The 16,643-nt window shown below is 40.6% G+C and overlaps 1 protein-coding gene across 1 annotated transcript in view; it reads right to left on the minus strand.

Moving 5' to 3' along the window:
- The window catches only part of LOC117749733 (palmdelphin-like), a 31,167-nt gene extending 15,837 nt beyond the window's left edge, over positions 1–15,330 (minus strand). Inside the window, exons 1-3 of the mRNA XM_034560448.1 lie at positions 15,286–15,330; positions 10,780–10,860; positions 9,861–9,991 (exon numbers count right to left, since the gene is read on the minus strand). Coding sequence (XP_034416339.1) covers positions 9,861–9,991; positions 10,780–10,860; positions 15,286–15,330 — 257 coding nt within the window. The remainder of the gene's footprint in view (positions 1–9,860; positions 9,992–10,779; positions 10,861–15,285) is intronic.
- Between the last annotated feature and the right edge of the window lie 1,313 nt (positions 15,331–16,643).

Consider the following 16,643-nt stretch of genomic DNA (forward strand, 5'->3'; position numbering starts at 1 on the left):
CACGTTAAGGTGGCGATTCATACATAATTGTTTTAAGAAACCTTTCTGCCTTTTGTTGGTCATTTCTATAGTAATAATGAGGCTTTATTTAAATATAAAATTAGTTTTTTGGGATCTGATTTGAGTCGTTAGCTTAACCCAAATTACTAAGGTTTATTGAACAATTACCTCTTTCTTAAAACAAATTTACAATTCGTGAATATTTTTTTTTTTGCAGTTTTTTTCTATCTGATGTTGGTGTGACGTGGAATAGGGTCTAATTCCTTGGGGACCTCATATTGTTTTGGTAAGTACATTTAACAAACAAACTTTTCACAGGTATGCTGATCCCAGCAGTACTTCTCAGGATTCTGTAACGGTGTGGTATTGTGTGGTACCAATGGCCTAACTCTTTGTATTCTGTCATTTTGTTTTTTTGATAGAAGATACATGCTGACTTCCAACGCATTACAACCATCCCACTGGAATCTACCTTCATGGCACAGTTGGAGAGACCTTTTGCCCAACTGACGTCTATCTTCCAGACGAAGGGTGGAGTTGCTGGCCAGAAGCTAGCTAAATATCTAAAGATCTTGCAAGAGGTAAATATGTATACCAATTGTCATACTGTTGAGCTACTTTATGATATGTGCCTGTCTACTACCATTAGAGCTACATTTGCCTCACTACAGCCTGGATTATTTTCAAGGTGCACATTTACTCAAGGAAATCTGATGCCATGGCATACAGGTTAGTTAAGCAGGAAAGGGAAAGAGCAGCACCTGCCTTGAGCAAGGCCAGCAGGTCAGACTGTGGTTGTATAATTCTCTAACTGTCTTTAGTTAAAGATGGCAGTTCATTTACACACAGCTGTGGCGAAGTTTCTCCTGTGTGCATTTCCTTGACGAGACACTGACCCCCAAGTTGTGCCATGGGCGCTTTTCATCTTAAATGCAGAGGCCAAATTTCATGTATTTTTGTGATGATTAAAAAAATTAAGTTATATTGTACATTTAGGTTATTACATCATATCAATATTGTTCAATTTATTGAAATTGTTGTACTTATTTATGTATTTCTAATTATTTAATAATTGTATTGTATGTGCCTTTTACGCAGGAGACAAGTGATGTCAACCTTAAATCCGTATGCTGCATTGACACCAAAAGCGGTGCAAATCTTGTGTGAGAGTAGATCTCATGCAAAGTCAATGCACAGATGTGATTTTTCACCGGGCGGTGCGAAAAATTCGCCAGAGTTGAAATATTTCAACTTTGCGAATGTTCACAACGCTTTTGGTGTGAACGCAGCATAAAGGCTCTTTGCATCCGCCTGGATGAGTGACAGCTCGGATGAGGATGAGGGACGGCTTGCTCGTGAGTATATGGTGAGTCATTTGAATTGATTTGCCAGTCACATGTTATGTGTTAAGATCATAATGTCACCCACATCAATTTTCAGAAGTTCATGTTATAATTGACAGTAGGTTGAGAATATTCATATGAAAATGAACAACTAGCTGCACAGTATTGTGAACAGGTACCCTTTTCTAAACTGAACACCAATACTTGATCAAAAACAGTGGCTTTGACAAGCTTTGTGGTCTGGAAATGAAATCCAGAACTATAAAACAACATGCTTGTTGTTATGGAATGATGATAATCCATGAAAAGGCTAAATCTCTTTAAATTTTTGTATCTATTTCATTCAAATGAACCAAACTGTTTAAAAGAAGAAGATACTCTAACTAACTAATATTAGTCCATCTCTTAATCTTATCTGACCTATGGCACTCAGAACGAAGCTTAGTCATTCCTATGTAAATCTTTAATAACACCTCACAGATGTATAGTTTTATTAAAAACTATATATTTTTAGGGATTATTATGCAATGATGACGTTTACGGACTAATCATCCTCGACAACTGGATCTGTGGCCCGAGCTTGTGCAAAGATTCTGGGAGTCATCTATGCTCTGAACATGACTTACCCCAAAGAGCTAAGATACTACTATGAATTCATTCAGAAAGTGCTCTTTCGAATGCATGGTGAAAATCTTTCCCCCAAAATCCTCGGACTAAAGAACAAAGAACAACATATATGCTGGACTGTAGGAAATCTTCATCTGCTCTTGTAAACTGGTGCCATTTAAAGCATGGCGAAAGAAGAGTACGAGTCGACGTAATTAAAAAAGCAACAGTCAAACATCAAACTGGGGAAACGATGTGGCACACTGAAAATATGATGTTTGTTATGTTTGTTTCATTTATTCAGTTTATTTTATACAGCCCAATATCACAAATTACGAATTTGCCTCAGAGGGCTTCTTGGAAAAGAATGTGGAAATATGTAATTTCTTGTTTTCATTTTTTTTTTATTTGCTATGAAAAGCACTGTAAGAAGTGTTTATGCTACACTGTAAGTGGATGGTGCTATTACATTGTGTTTCAATAAGATTAAGTAAGAGTTGTATTAACATGCTGTTTGCTTTATTTGAATAAAAGAATATACTAAGAATGGCTCATAGTATTTAATTTACTGAAACTCAATTTTATTATGTACAAATTTAAACAATAAATTGATTTGCATGTAAACCAAAAAAAAGGTTAAAGATACCTAATCCATTTGAGTAAACTGAACACAACATTTAGTTGGAATTACTTAATAAAATTGAGTTAGCTCTACTCAAAATAGATGAGGAGAAATTATAAATAAAATTAGGCTGAAATTAGTTGAAAATAATTAGTACAATTTACTTTTAAAAAATGTCTGGATTTAGATAAAATTGTTGTGTGCATTTACATTGCATTTTTAATTTCAACACAACATTTTTTTCAGTGCAGAGTGAATTAGGTTTGCGTGTGATGTGCCGACGTACTACGGTAAGCGCATTGTCTCTGTATCTGTTATCCGATAGGGTACTTTCAAAGCTCCATCTAAACCACATTAATTGTGTGACATTTTTCAGTACAAGCAGCTACAACTTGCTGTACATTTGAACTTATACTAGTTCTAAATTGACCGTAGGTGTGAATGTGAGTGTGAATGTATGTCCATATGAGAAATGTAAATACAGTGAGATTGTAATACATGTGGCGGTAATGACTCTGGAATTCGCCGCTCGGAGGTCACTAAAGTTAATGTGGAATCAGTGTGTACATACGGCAAAACAATGTCGGACTCCTTTGTTTTCTCTGGCGCACTCCAAAATGTGGTCAATGATGAAATGTATAGCCGCATGTCATCATTCCACCGCTGGTTGTAGAGGTGTTGCCCAGCAAACAATGTGGGCTAAGTAGATAACTGGCAGACTCTCTGGGTGATGGCATTTATCCCACTTCTAATTTCTGAAAATATGACCAAGTTTATTCGTGGACTTAATCCAACCCAGAGTTCTGTGAGAAGTGGTAGCTATTAGGTATTACAAAGAAGTAACACTGAATATATGCAAGTATATTAAAGAAGTAACATTGAATGTAGTTGTCATAGCTCGGCTGTGACCCCAGTCCGTTTTTGCTGTTTCCCTATTTTCCGTCTCCCCACTGTGTTCTGTGTGTGTGGCGTGGGCATGGCTTCCTTCAACTGGCACCTGGGCTCATTTCCAACACCTGACTGATTTATTCCTGCTCATACACCCACGACACTTACACTAGTGCGAAATGCATTGTGGGATATTGGCTGTCCAAAGTACGCACAAGTCTCTTCTGATGCATCCCCGGTAAAATGGGCGGATCAAGTCACATCCGGGCATTTTTACCGTGTTTTGCAAGAAGCGGACTTTTGAATTGGAACAGTACTTGGGCCGCGACTGTAGACGTTTCACAAGTCCACGAGAACACAAGTACGGACAAGAATGCGTATTGAGAAACGGCCTCTGTCCGACTGGGGTGTGTGCTGTCTAGGACAGTGGTCAGTGATGTTTGAGCCCCACAGGGAACTGTTCTGTCTCCCTTCCTGTTCACCCTGTACACCACTGACTTCCAGTACCACTCGGGGTCATGCCATCTGCAGAAGTTTGCTGATGACTCTGCAGTGGTCGTGTGTATAAAGGATGGACAGGAAGTGGAGTACAGGGCAGTAGTGGATGACTTTATGGAGTGGGCCAGCAGAAATCACCTGCTTCGGAATGTGGCCAAGACCAGAGAGATGGTGGTGGACTTCAGGAGGAAGACGACGGCTCCACGACCGCTGAGAGTTCTGGGAGAGGATGTGGACATGGTGGAGGAGGATAGGTTCCTGGGTGTCTCCATCGACCTAACTGGAAGACCAACGTCAACGCTGTGTACAAGAAGGGGATGAGTAGACTTAGATCCTTTGATGTGTGCAGCAAGATGTTGGAGATGTTCTACCAGTCTGTTGTGGCCAGTGCTCTGTACTTTTCCGTAGTCTGCTGGGGAGCAGCATTGGTGACACCAACAGACTCACTAAACTGGTGAAGAAGGCTTCCTGTTTTATTTTGGAACTTAACTCTCCTCTCGTTTCAGGTTCCTTGCCCTTCATCATGTGTCACCAGTCTGATTGTCTTCCCTGATTCCTGATTGTGTCCACCTGTTTCCCCACTTCCCTCATGTGTCCTTATAGTCAGTGTCTCCCCTTGTCCTGTGCCAGTGTGTCTGATCCTTCGTCCTGCACACACGCCTTGTTATAGTCAAGTCCTGGTTTAAGCATTTTCTAGGCCGAACTTAGTGTTAGATAATTGTTTTATTCCCGTTCGTCCCTCTTCGGAGGAGTTATCCTTTTCCAGGATTTTTTCCCTGTGATTTTTTGTTAACGAATAAATAAACTGTTAGTTAAACCTCCACTCTGCGTCCGAGTCTCCGTGACACACTGCAATAAGACTTTACAATAAATTACCTCTGGCCAGATCCTCCACAAATTGAACATTAATAAACCTTGCACCACTTTCACTTTATACTTTAGATACACTGCATATACTTTAATTTTTACATTTTCATTTCCTTTATTATTTAAATTCTTAAATGTAATATATCCTGCCCTGCTATTTCATTTCATTGTATTATATATATATAAACATGTTTGCTGCTGCTTCACAAAATTTCCCCCTAGGGATGAATAAAGTAATATCTTAACTTAATCATAGAGCACTGAATGTATTAATCAATTAGATCAGGTAAAGAGCAGAGATTGTAGTATTCGATTAAATCAATTAAAGAGCACTGAACGTAAGATGCAATTATAACAAATGAATAACCCTGAATGTACTAGGCGATTATAGCAAACAGAATCATTTGAGTTTATTATGTGATTTAGAGGGAAAATCAGACATAAGCCGGAGCAGAAGAGAGGACACCTCAGGAATGTGACTGCAGGTCAGAGAGGTGCAAGCTGAAACTGGACACTACAAAATAAAGAAAGTAATGTACACTTTTATTTAACCCCGTGGGGAAATTCTTCTCTGCATTTGACCCTTCCCCAAGGAGCAGTGGGCTGCAGTGAAGCGCCCAGGGAGCAACTGGGGGTACAGTGGCCGTTTCTCAATATGCGTTCTTGTCCGCACTTGTGTTCTCGTGAACTTGTGAAACGTCATCAGTCGCGGCCCAAGTACTGTTCCAATTCAAAAGTCCGCTTCTCGCAAAGCACGGTAAAAACACCCGGATGTGACTTGATCCGCCCATTTCACCGGGGATGCATCAGAGGTAAATTGTGCGAAACCCATTCTCTCATCAAGCTCCCCACTATATCTGCCTCAGTTCTCCCTCAACTCCTCACCAGATCGTCAGTTCACTTTCCCGGAACGACTGCCCCGGCCTCTCTGATTACATATAAATTATAGTCGCTAACTTGTGCTTTTCCAGCTACAGCCCTCTGCTTCCCCGGAATCCCCCTGAAGAACAGCCTAGCCACCCAACCAGCCACCAGCCTGCAGTGGATGCCAGCGCGAGTTCCACACCTCTCTCTGGCCTTCGAAATAAAGATTATTTGTGTTTAACTCCAGCTCTGCTTTTGGGTCCAGCCCTGCACAATCATGACACCCTTCTCTGCTCCATAAGAGCAGCTACCCATCCAAATCTCTATAGAGACTGAGTCTGCTCCACGGCCACTTAAATTGTGTTTGTGACTTTCATGGACAGGATATCTAGGCGCAGCTGGGGGGAAGAGACGGTCAGGTTCGGGGGTCTCGGACCATGACCTCAAGCATTCACTGGGGCGGTTTTCAGCCGAGTGTGAAGCAGCAGGGATGAGAGTTAGCACCTCCAAATCTGAGGCCATTGTGCTCTGCCTAAAAGCAGCTGATTGCTCACTCCAGGGGAGGAGTGATAATTACCAATGATGTAACTTCATGTGAGGTCCTGGGCAAATTTGTGATATTGGGCTGTATAAAATAAACTGAATTGAATCACTCATTCAACCAATGATGTAACGGTGTGGTTTTGTTGCCTAAACCTAATCTAAGATGGAAGTTTATTGTTACAAGACACCATGCTTGTAACGAATGGAAACTGACAATCTCAGTCACGTCCAAAACTGATGCTAGAGGGATATGTAGAGTGTCATATTTTGAAGCTTAAGAACACTGACCAAGCTGCAGTATTTGATGCATTGGGTGAGAATGTATTGGCCACTCAAGACCCTTTCAAACACAATGTGACAACAGACCGATCTCTAACCTTCCCTTCCTCTCTAAGATCCTTGAGAAAGTAGTCACAAATCAGTTGTGTGACTTTCTACATCAGAATAGTTTATTTGAGTCAGGATTTAGAAAACACCAGAGACAGAGACAGCACTGGTGAAAATTACAAATGACCTCCTAATTGCATCAGATAAAGGACTCATCTCTGTACTGGTCTTGTTAGACCTTAGTGCTGATAAAGGACTCATCTCTGTACTGGTCTTGTTAGATCTAAGTGCTGAGTTTGACACCATTGATCATGACATCCTATTACAGAGACTGGATCAGTCATTTGTTTAAATCCTATTTATCAGATCGATCTCAACTTGTATTTGTAAACGATGAAGCCTCAATGACCACCAACGTTAATCACGGAGTTCCACAAGGTTCTGTGCTTGGACCAATTTTATTTACCTTTTATATACAGTATGCTTCCTTTGGGCAACATTATCATGTATTATTCATACATCATACATTATATATTATTATGGATGCCCTGCAACTTCCTGATGTTAAACTCAGACAAAACTGAAGTTATTGATGTGGTTTCTGTAGATGGCATTGCCCTGGCATCCAACACCACTGTAAAGAATCTCGGTGTTATCTTTGACCAGGACTTGTCCTTTAACTCCCACGTCAAGCAAATCTCAAGAACTGCATTTTTTCATCTATGTAACATTTCAAAAATCAGGCACATCTTGTCCCAAAAAGATGCAGAAAAGCTGGTTCACGTGTTTGTTACTTCCAGACTAGATTACTGCAACTCCTTATTATCAGGCTGCTCTAATAAGTCTCTTAAATCCCTCCAGTTGATCCAGAATGCTGCAGCTTGTGTACTCACAAAAACTAAGAAAAGAGATCACATGACTCCTGTATTAGCTGCTCTGCACTGGCTCCCTGTAAAATCAAGAATCACATTTAAAATTCTTCTCCTCACCTACAAAGCCTTGATTGGTGATGCACCATCATATCTTAAGGAGCTTGTAGTACCATATTGCCCCACTAGAGAGCTGCGCTCACTAAATGCGGGGCTACTTGTGGTTCCTAGAGTCCTAAAAAGTAGGATGGGAGCCAGAGCCTTCAGTTATCAAGCTCCTCTTTTATGGAACCAGCTTTGTGGATGTATTGTTGTCTGGGTGACAACAATAGCATCTTGATCCACAATGGAACCAGGTCTTTCTAAAGATGTGGGCACCGATCTCTCATTGACGGGTTCGCCTGAGTTTTCCTTGACTGGACATAAGACAGCCAGGAGCAGACTGGGCGGTGAAATAGCAAGTTAGCTTAGCTTCTATCATGGTCTAAGTTAAGATAAGATATGTACTTTATTCATCCTCAGGGGAACATTTCTTTGAAGCAGCAGCAACATGTTTACATATATATAATGCAATAAAATAAAATAGCAGGGCAGGACATATTACATTTAAGAATTTCTGGCTGGGTGATCGGCCGTGGGTGGTGATCATCATGGTTTGCTTCCCATCACATCCCTATGTGAGGTTGATGAGTGTATTCTGTCATATGCCATATGTGCTCCAGTAATGACCATCATAACAATAACACATTTAAGTGTAATTCATCATTTGCCAAATGAATGTAAGTGTATATAAAAGGGAGGAAACAGCATTCATTTTTAAAAATATTTTACTTTATCGGGTCTTACTTCTAAGACCAAACCTACATCCTTGTAATAGAGACAAAACATTGCACAAAGCAAACTAGTTTATATAAGGAAAATATATTTCAAATAAGTTTAACTAGGTATTAATAGTAACTTTTGTCGATTTCAAAGGAGAAACTATTTGCGTCTGCAGCAACTGATTCTCTTTTTTTTTTATTATTAAACTTTATTAATCCCCAGTGGGGAAACTAATTTGCCACCAAAAATTCATACAGACAACAATAGATACACAGTCCACAGAGCACAACAAACAAAAAAAACACACTACAAGAAACAAACTAAATCAGAAGATGCTCCATGAAACATGACCATCAGAAAGATGCTAAATCTTAAAGTTTAATTTTTATTTTCGTACAAACAAATACAACGTTAACTCCCGTATACTCCGCTACCACACTTGTATTCTGAAAAGACATGGCCGGATGTGTCAGTCCATGTCCCCGCCAGCGATCGTAACACTTGGCAGTTGTTTCCGGAACGCGAGTGTGATTGCAGTGAACCCACGCTGCTCCTTTTTTAAAAAAAATGTTTATGTGTGGTGTTATGTTTGTAAAAACAAAGTAAAGGATAACCAGATGGAGTGGTGTTCTGTTGTGTTATGAATGATGGAGGAGGTTAGGTTTTCCATTTGGATGTATTCTGTCATGAGGTTTCTCCAGTGTGTGATATGTATGTTATTCCTAAATTTCCAGTTCATGAGGATAGTTTTTTTGGCGATAGTTAGGGCCACGAGGAGTAATCGGCGGTTAGTTTTGTTTAGATTTATAGATGTAATGTCTCCCAGTAGGCCCAGTGAAGGGGATAAAGGGATGAGGTAACCCAGAAAGACAGACAGTGACTCAGTTATTTTTCTCCAAAAGTGTTGAACTGGTGTGCAGTGCCAGGTGGCGTGAACGTAGCTATCCGGACTATTTTGGGTGCAATGTGGACAGATGTCTGAAGTGAATCCCATTTTAAACATGTTTTGCCCAGTATAGTGAATTCTGTGAAGTATTTTATATTGTATTAGTTGTAAATTTGCATTTTTAGTCATGAAGTAGATGTTATTGCAGATTTGGATCCAGAAGTCAGCATCGGGAGTGATAGATAAATCTAATTCCCATTTTATTGATGGTATGGATGATGTTTGGTCAAACTGTGATATTGTCTTGCATATTTTTGAGATTCACTTTTTTAAGGAGGTGATATTAATTAATTGTGAAGTTGAAGGGGGTACTTCTAGATTAGTGGCCTTAATGTTAAATTTGGATTGAATAGATGATTTGATTTGCAGGTATTCCAGAAAGTGATTGTTCCCGATGCCGTACTTCTGAACCAAATGGGGGAATGAAACCAGGGTGTTTAGCAGACCATGTGTGGAGATAAAGAGGTTTATTGTGGCTTAGAAAGTCCGGATTGTTCCATATAGGAGTAAAATTTGAAGGTGCAAAAGTGATATTTGTGATTTTGTGGAATTTCCACCAGGCTGTCAGAGTTTCTGCTATTGTTAATGTTTTGAAACAAGGATGGCGTTTGATTGATTGGCTGAGAAATCGCTGCCTGTTGTGTGAGAGGTACTGTGTGATTTACCTAAAGATGTGGCTCTGCAGTTGATCACTCTGCTGCTGTTCATCTTGAGCCTGAAGCCTCATGGTCTCCTGTTCCTCCTCCGACTGCTGACTCAGACCATCCATCAGCCACTGCTCCCTCAGGGTTTTCTTCTGTCAATCAAACACACCAACGCAGGCACATCAATTTGAACTGCCCACGGTAAATTTGAGTTCTAGTCAACATTCATCTTGTCACCTTGTCATCCCCACTTCTCCACTAGATGCCCTCAGTTTCCATCCCTCAGTACGTATATTGTTCAGTAAACAGTAAGAGCAGAGTTATCCAGCTGGGATAATTTTATTCATTGATACAAATGTACTTCTTTTACCATGTAAAATGAAACAGAAATTGCTTCAGTGTTATTAGCCAACACTAGCATGTAGATTAATTTACAAGAACTTCATCCCAGAATTCCTCCTGGTAGTCTTGTGCGGTCTCTGTTAAGTGTCTGCTAGAGACCAATTTCTACAATAACATGTTAGAACGGTGGACAACATTCTCTCCTGGATGGTGGTTTTCTTTTTTTATTCAACCTTTATTTAGCCAGGCGAACAAATTCTTATTTACAACTGTGGCCTGACAAGAGGCGTTTCTCTTGAGGGAAAGGAGAGGAAAATAAATAAATGGGGTTAAAAAGTGCCAAGAAGCGGAGAAACCAACATGCTAACAGCCTGAGAAACAGCAGCACTCGTCTTTCAGCAAGTCCGTGATCAAGTCCGTGATCTTGGCTTTAAAGGCTTTAAAGGCCGACTTGGAGACGTAGGACTGTAGTTGCAAGGATTTCTGTAGTTCATTCCAGGTTGTAGCTGCAGCAACATTAAATGAAGACAAACCAAGTGCAGAGACATTTTTAGGGACATCCACCAAAATACTTGTTAAACAGTAAAAAAAAAAGTACCTTCATGTACTGGAGTTTTAATTTCTCCTCTTCGATCTGTCTCCTTTTTTTGGCGATGTTCTCCTGGATCCTTCTTTTGTCCTTTGGAGGCAAATTAAACATACGTTTACATCATGTGTACATTTAAGAGTATAGAAACAATTCCTGTTGTGCTGACACTTCCACCTCCAGCTGACAGCCGGACATCAATAAATAACTTAATAGTAACACTATCTCAAGACTTGACCCTACCTGTTTTTTGTGTGTGTGTGTGTCCACCTGTTCACTACAACCGCTAGAACCTCCCGTCCTTCAGAAAGACAATTAATCTCATATAGAGTGTTTGTCAGCTGAATATTTAGAGTCATTTAATAATGGACAGATATTTGTGTTCCTGGATGTCACAGTGAGGGATCACTGCAGGCTAAAATTAGCTTGTGGCTCTTGGATCACTAAGCCCCAGTGAAAGGGGATCTCCCTGATGATATCTGCTGGTATATATAGCCCTGTCTATGTCTGACTGTCAAGCACAGCGACTCTGGTACCACATTAAGGGTGAGCTTTCAGATGTGTACGTCTGGGAAACTGACTGGAGTTTATATAATAGCTGAATTAGAGTATGCAAGCAGCACAGATTTAGGTTAGTTTCAGATCCCAAGATGAAATTATTAACAACATCACACTTTGAGAACAACTCCACAGCTACGGGAGCAATTTTGGGTTTAAGTGTCTTTCCCACAGGCGCATCGACATGGGCTAGCCGAACCGGGGATCGAATCACCGATCCTCTGATTGAAGGACGATTACCCTGCTCACCACTGAGCCAGTCACAACAGTGTGCACATCCTTCAAAAGGAGGAATCCATACAAATCACCGAGACCTGATGACTTCCCTGGCTGTGCTATCAAGGTCTGAGCAGATCAACACATCCAGTCTCTAGTCCCCACGTCTTCTCTAAAAAGACCAGTCCTGTTCCTAAACCACTATTGCCAATGGCATTCATTGAGTGCTTCCATCATGTGCTTTGAGCTGTTCCTCCTGAGTCACTGCACTGCAGTTTACTTACAGATCAAATAGATAAACTGATGACGCCATCGCCCTCGACCTCCACACTGCCCTCTCCCATCCGGACCAGAGGAACGCATATGCTCAACTATACATTATTTAGTATTTATTTATACTACTTTTACTCACTGTTTACTACCTTTGTTATCTATATATACATATGTATTTCAGGAAGTAGTCAAATATTAAATAACATAGTTGACTGTGTCCTGAAAAGGGGAGGACATGGTAAGTGACCACCTGATACATTTTGATGATGTAGTTATCATTTCCCATTATCTAAAGTTCTTGCATACCGTTTTCCTATCAAAAAGAGGTCACTATGGTTGCTCGAAGACTTAGTTTAGACGCGTGCAATGAACAGATGCAATGTCCAGTTTTTAATGGGAAAGGTTATTTATTTCTAAAGTTGTATGTTTTCCAACACAAACCAACAGATACGTTCCCTGTCAAAAAACATTTGTCTGTTCCAAATAAAAGAAAGAAATCAAAACATTCGTTGTGACACATGCTCTAAATGTGGGGCTACTTGTGGTTCCTAGAGTCTTAAAAAGTAGGATGGGAGCCAGAGCCTTCAGTTATCAAGCTCCTCTTTTATGGAACCAGCTTCCACTTTCAGTCCTGGAGGCAGACACAGTCACCTCATTCAAGAATAGACTTAAGACTTTCCTCTTTAATAGTGCTTATAGTTAGGGCTGAATCAGGTTTGCCCTGGTCCAGCCCGTAGATATGCTGCTATAGGCTTATAGGCTGCTGGGGGATGTTTTAGGATACACTGAGCACCTATCTCCTCCTCTCTCTTTACTTATGGATGCATTTACATCTCTCCATCGCACATTATTAACTTTGCTTCCTCCCCGGAGTCTTTATGACTTCACGTGTCATAGGGACCTGGCTGTGTCTGATGCCTCCTGCCTCGTGGGCCAGCCTCCTGCTGATGCCCCCACCCTCCTCTCTACCTCCTTCTGTTTCATGGATTGTGGAGGTCTGGATCGTGGTCCATGCCTACTACGAATTATTCATACATTCTGTCATATTCATGTAATGTATTTATGTAACTTTGTAATGCTGTTCATCTGTACACATGACATCTATTCATCTGTCCATCCGGGGAGAGGGATCCTCCTCTGTTGCTCTCCTGAAGGGTTCTTCCCTCTTTTACCCCTGAAAGAGTTTTCTCTATTACTTGGGAGTTTTTCCTGATTCGATGTGAGGTCCTGGGACAGGGATGTCGTATGTGTACAGATTGTAAAGCCCTCTGAGGATAATTCGGAATTTGTGAAAATTGAATATATATGTGTGTATGTATATACATATAAACAGTAGTCAATAGCAAGAGAGCCCATTTGAAACTGCACATATCTTTGTCAATTTAAAAGACAATTTTGCATGACGAAAATGTTTTAGGCTCTTAGTGTGTGCTCCCCTGTTCTCCCCCCCTGTCTGTTTTGATATTATGGACCATGTGCTTAATGTTTCGTTTTTTGTCAGCCTACAGTTTCCACCCTCGGTTTCCGCCCACTACCACGCTCCTCCCCTTTGGCTCAGCTGGGGCTCCTTCCAGTGATTACCGCCAGCAGATTTAAGGACCACGGCGTTCCTGGGTGCGTTTGTCAGTTCGTTCCGGTCACCAGTCAAACTGCTGCGTGAGTGTGCGTTTGAGTCCTCAACAGCACACACTCTAACAGACGTAAAACTTTTGAATTATAAGACTGAAAACATGTAATCGAAAGACGACATACCCTCTTGCAGAGCTACGATACGTGTGTGCTTTTACCGGGATGTACTCACAACAGCAAAGGGTCTCGCTTAGGCAAGATAAGGTTTTTTTTTTAAGTTTGTGGATTGTGCAAGACAAGACAAGATAGATATATATATATATATATATATATATATATATATATATATATATATATATATATATATATATATAGTTCTTGCATACCTATCTTTTAAATTGACAAACATCATATGTGTGGTAATAATGGTGAAATTATAAAAATATTTGTCTATTATTCCCCAAAAAAGGTCCCATAGAGGACCCTGGAAGGGGCGTGACTGAGTCTCTATTTCAAACCACCTACACCAGGCATGTCCGAAGTCCGGTCAGATTTCATACGGCCCGCAGCTTCGGTCTTATAATGTGTTAGTTATGGCTCGCTAGCTCTGTCAGAATAAATAAATCATACAAATGTAAAGATGTAATTTCTCCTTTCACCACATGGTGGCAGCACCGTTCTAAAGGGGCATTCACACCAAACACGTGGCGAATTTTTCGCGTTTGGTTGCAAAATTTCTCCAGAGTTGAAATATTTAAACTTCCACTCGCGCCAATCAGCGTTGAGATGCTCCGCCATTTGGGCTGCTGCTGCTCTAGTAGAGCTGGAATCGGAAGTTATCGAGACGGAGTCGGTGAAATGTTTTTACGGAGACGAGCCACAGAGATAAGCCACGCCCCCTTTTCACGTCTAACCTTGGAAATTGAAGGTATTCTATACATGTTCAATGTTATCTGACTGAATGAAAGGCATAATTGTGTTTTTAGAGTTGTTCACGTCTGCCTGAGTGGCTTATATTTGGTAACATTGTCATTTGAAAAAATAAAGGTAATTGTGACGATAAAAATTGTTTTATAACAGTGTGTCATGTAACTTTTGTGGTTAAAAAAATGTCAGAAGGAACTATTGGCCCCCGGGCATCTTCACTTTATTAAATGTGGCCCTCTTTGCAAAATGTTTGGACACCCCTGACCTACACCGTCTAGAGAGAAGGAAGTTAGTCCTGAATATTGCACCTTATTGCTTCATTCAGCTGTGAGTGTGACTACAAACGGCATTCACTCTGTCACAAAGTGGGAGGGGGGGGGCGGGGGGGGCAGTGTATTGTAATTGGCACTCAGAGTTGATTGTTATGTTAAGTGTTCCCCACCTAATAATAAAGAAAATTCCCAAAATAAAGTCAGCAAAGCAGCTCTCAATATGTGCCGCAGAGACTAGATCCTAGCTTTCTCCTCTTACTGTGAGAAAACTAGGTTTAATGGTGCACCTAGCGATTGAGGTTATGTATTACAATGAGTTTACAAGTTGGAGGGTCAAGACAAATGAATTCATTTGTGATATCAAATGAATGACACTGTATGTAATATGCAAATGTGAGGAGGGAGGGGGGTTTGACTTTAGGCTTACAAGGCTTGGAAAGGCGAAAGATCAGGAGATCTCTTTGGGCCAACTGCCGGGCAGGTAGCCAATCTACGCCGGTCTCTGTTCCATGGGATATATTTTGTGTAATTATTAGTGTGATTCAATTTGTAATTGTTTTTGCTGTACTTTTTATATAAATAATTTTTATCGTAACTGGAACCATCAATTCGGCTTATTTTTGTACGACGGAGCTCTCAGATGGGGAAACTCGCTTGGAGAAAGCCGTCATTTCTTAACATTACTACCAGGACGGATCCTTACCGTGATGGCCTGGAGCCTCTCCCTCAGCAGGTCAGCCTCCTCCATGATGGCCTACGGGACAGACAGATTACATAACAAATTAAAATATAATTTCAAATAGATTCAAGGCTCCAATCTGAAAGCGTGAGTCAAAATTGGATGCCTGGTAGAGCCTTCGGAAGAATTCAGCCAACAACTTCTCTCATTCTGCTAGATTTATTCTCTGATCACAAGCAAAGTATAAGCGCTGAGATTGCAATCACAGGGAGTCCTCTGACAACATACAGGTTGAGAGGAAAATAACTCTTACTCTAGAACCGGAAGTCCGGCCCTTACATACACAGATTTCGTCACAGGTTCGTATGCATCATCCTAGCGCTGAACTATCAAGGAGGGGGATAATTTCATCTCCTCCTCTCTTCTCACAGGACTGGGCCATGCAAGGCCACTTTTCTCGTGGGACTATGCTGATAACATGCGTGAGTGTTGTGATACAAGGCGCATATGCAAATTACACCTGCTATGTGTTATTCTGAACTTGAGTAACCTGACAAAAGCATAACATTATAACAATATATAAGCATTTATATGATCAAATCTCAGTATCTAAAATCTACACTTTAAGACCTTTCATGCCAATACATGAACAAGTTTCGGAAGAGGTTGAGGCTAAAGGGAGTTTTCAAATGATATCCATTCATGTCACTACACTACAAAACCCTGCCATGTTAACCGAAGGACAAATACCTATGAAGTTTTACATTTTTCACTGTAACTGAAAATGGCATATAGAGTTCAAGCTCACCAACAACAACCTGAGGCTCCTATGGCAGGGACTCCAAACATCACAGACTTCATGGTGAAAAACAACAGATCACGAACACTTCTCTCATCCTCCCAGGAATTCGGGACATGTAACATTATACATGTTCTAAATTATTACTTAAAAGATGTTTTAAAAAAAGTATATCGTACTGAATTTTGGAGTTTGACCATTTTTGTGTTCAGGTTTTTTTGGGGCGGTTCTGGAATCATGGCTCAATGACGCAGTGGACTATAAGCCCTCCCCTATACACCCAGATTAACTATAGCGCTTAGTATCCGTTGATCTGGTTTAAATCCTATTTATCAGATCGATCTCAATTTGTATTTGTAAACGATGAAGCCTCGATGACCAGCTAAGTTAATCACGGAGTTCCACAAGGTTCTGTGCTTGGACCAATTTTATTTACATTATATATGCTTCCTTTGGGCAACATTATCAGGAAACACTCCATCAACTTTCATTGTTATGGAGATGATACTCAGGTATATATCGATCTAGCCAGAAGAAACCAACCAGCTCGCTAAAATTCAAGAATGTCTTAAAGACATAAAAA

This window comes from Cyclopterus lumpus, chromosome 20, assembly GCF_009769545.1.
Source record: "Cyclopterus lumpus isolate fCycLum1 chromosome 20, fCycLum1.pri, whole genome shotgun sequence".
Lineage (NCBI taxonomy): Eukaryota > Metazoa > Chordata > Actinopteri > Perciformes > Cyclopteridae > Cyclopterus > Cyclopterus lumpus.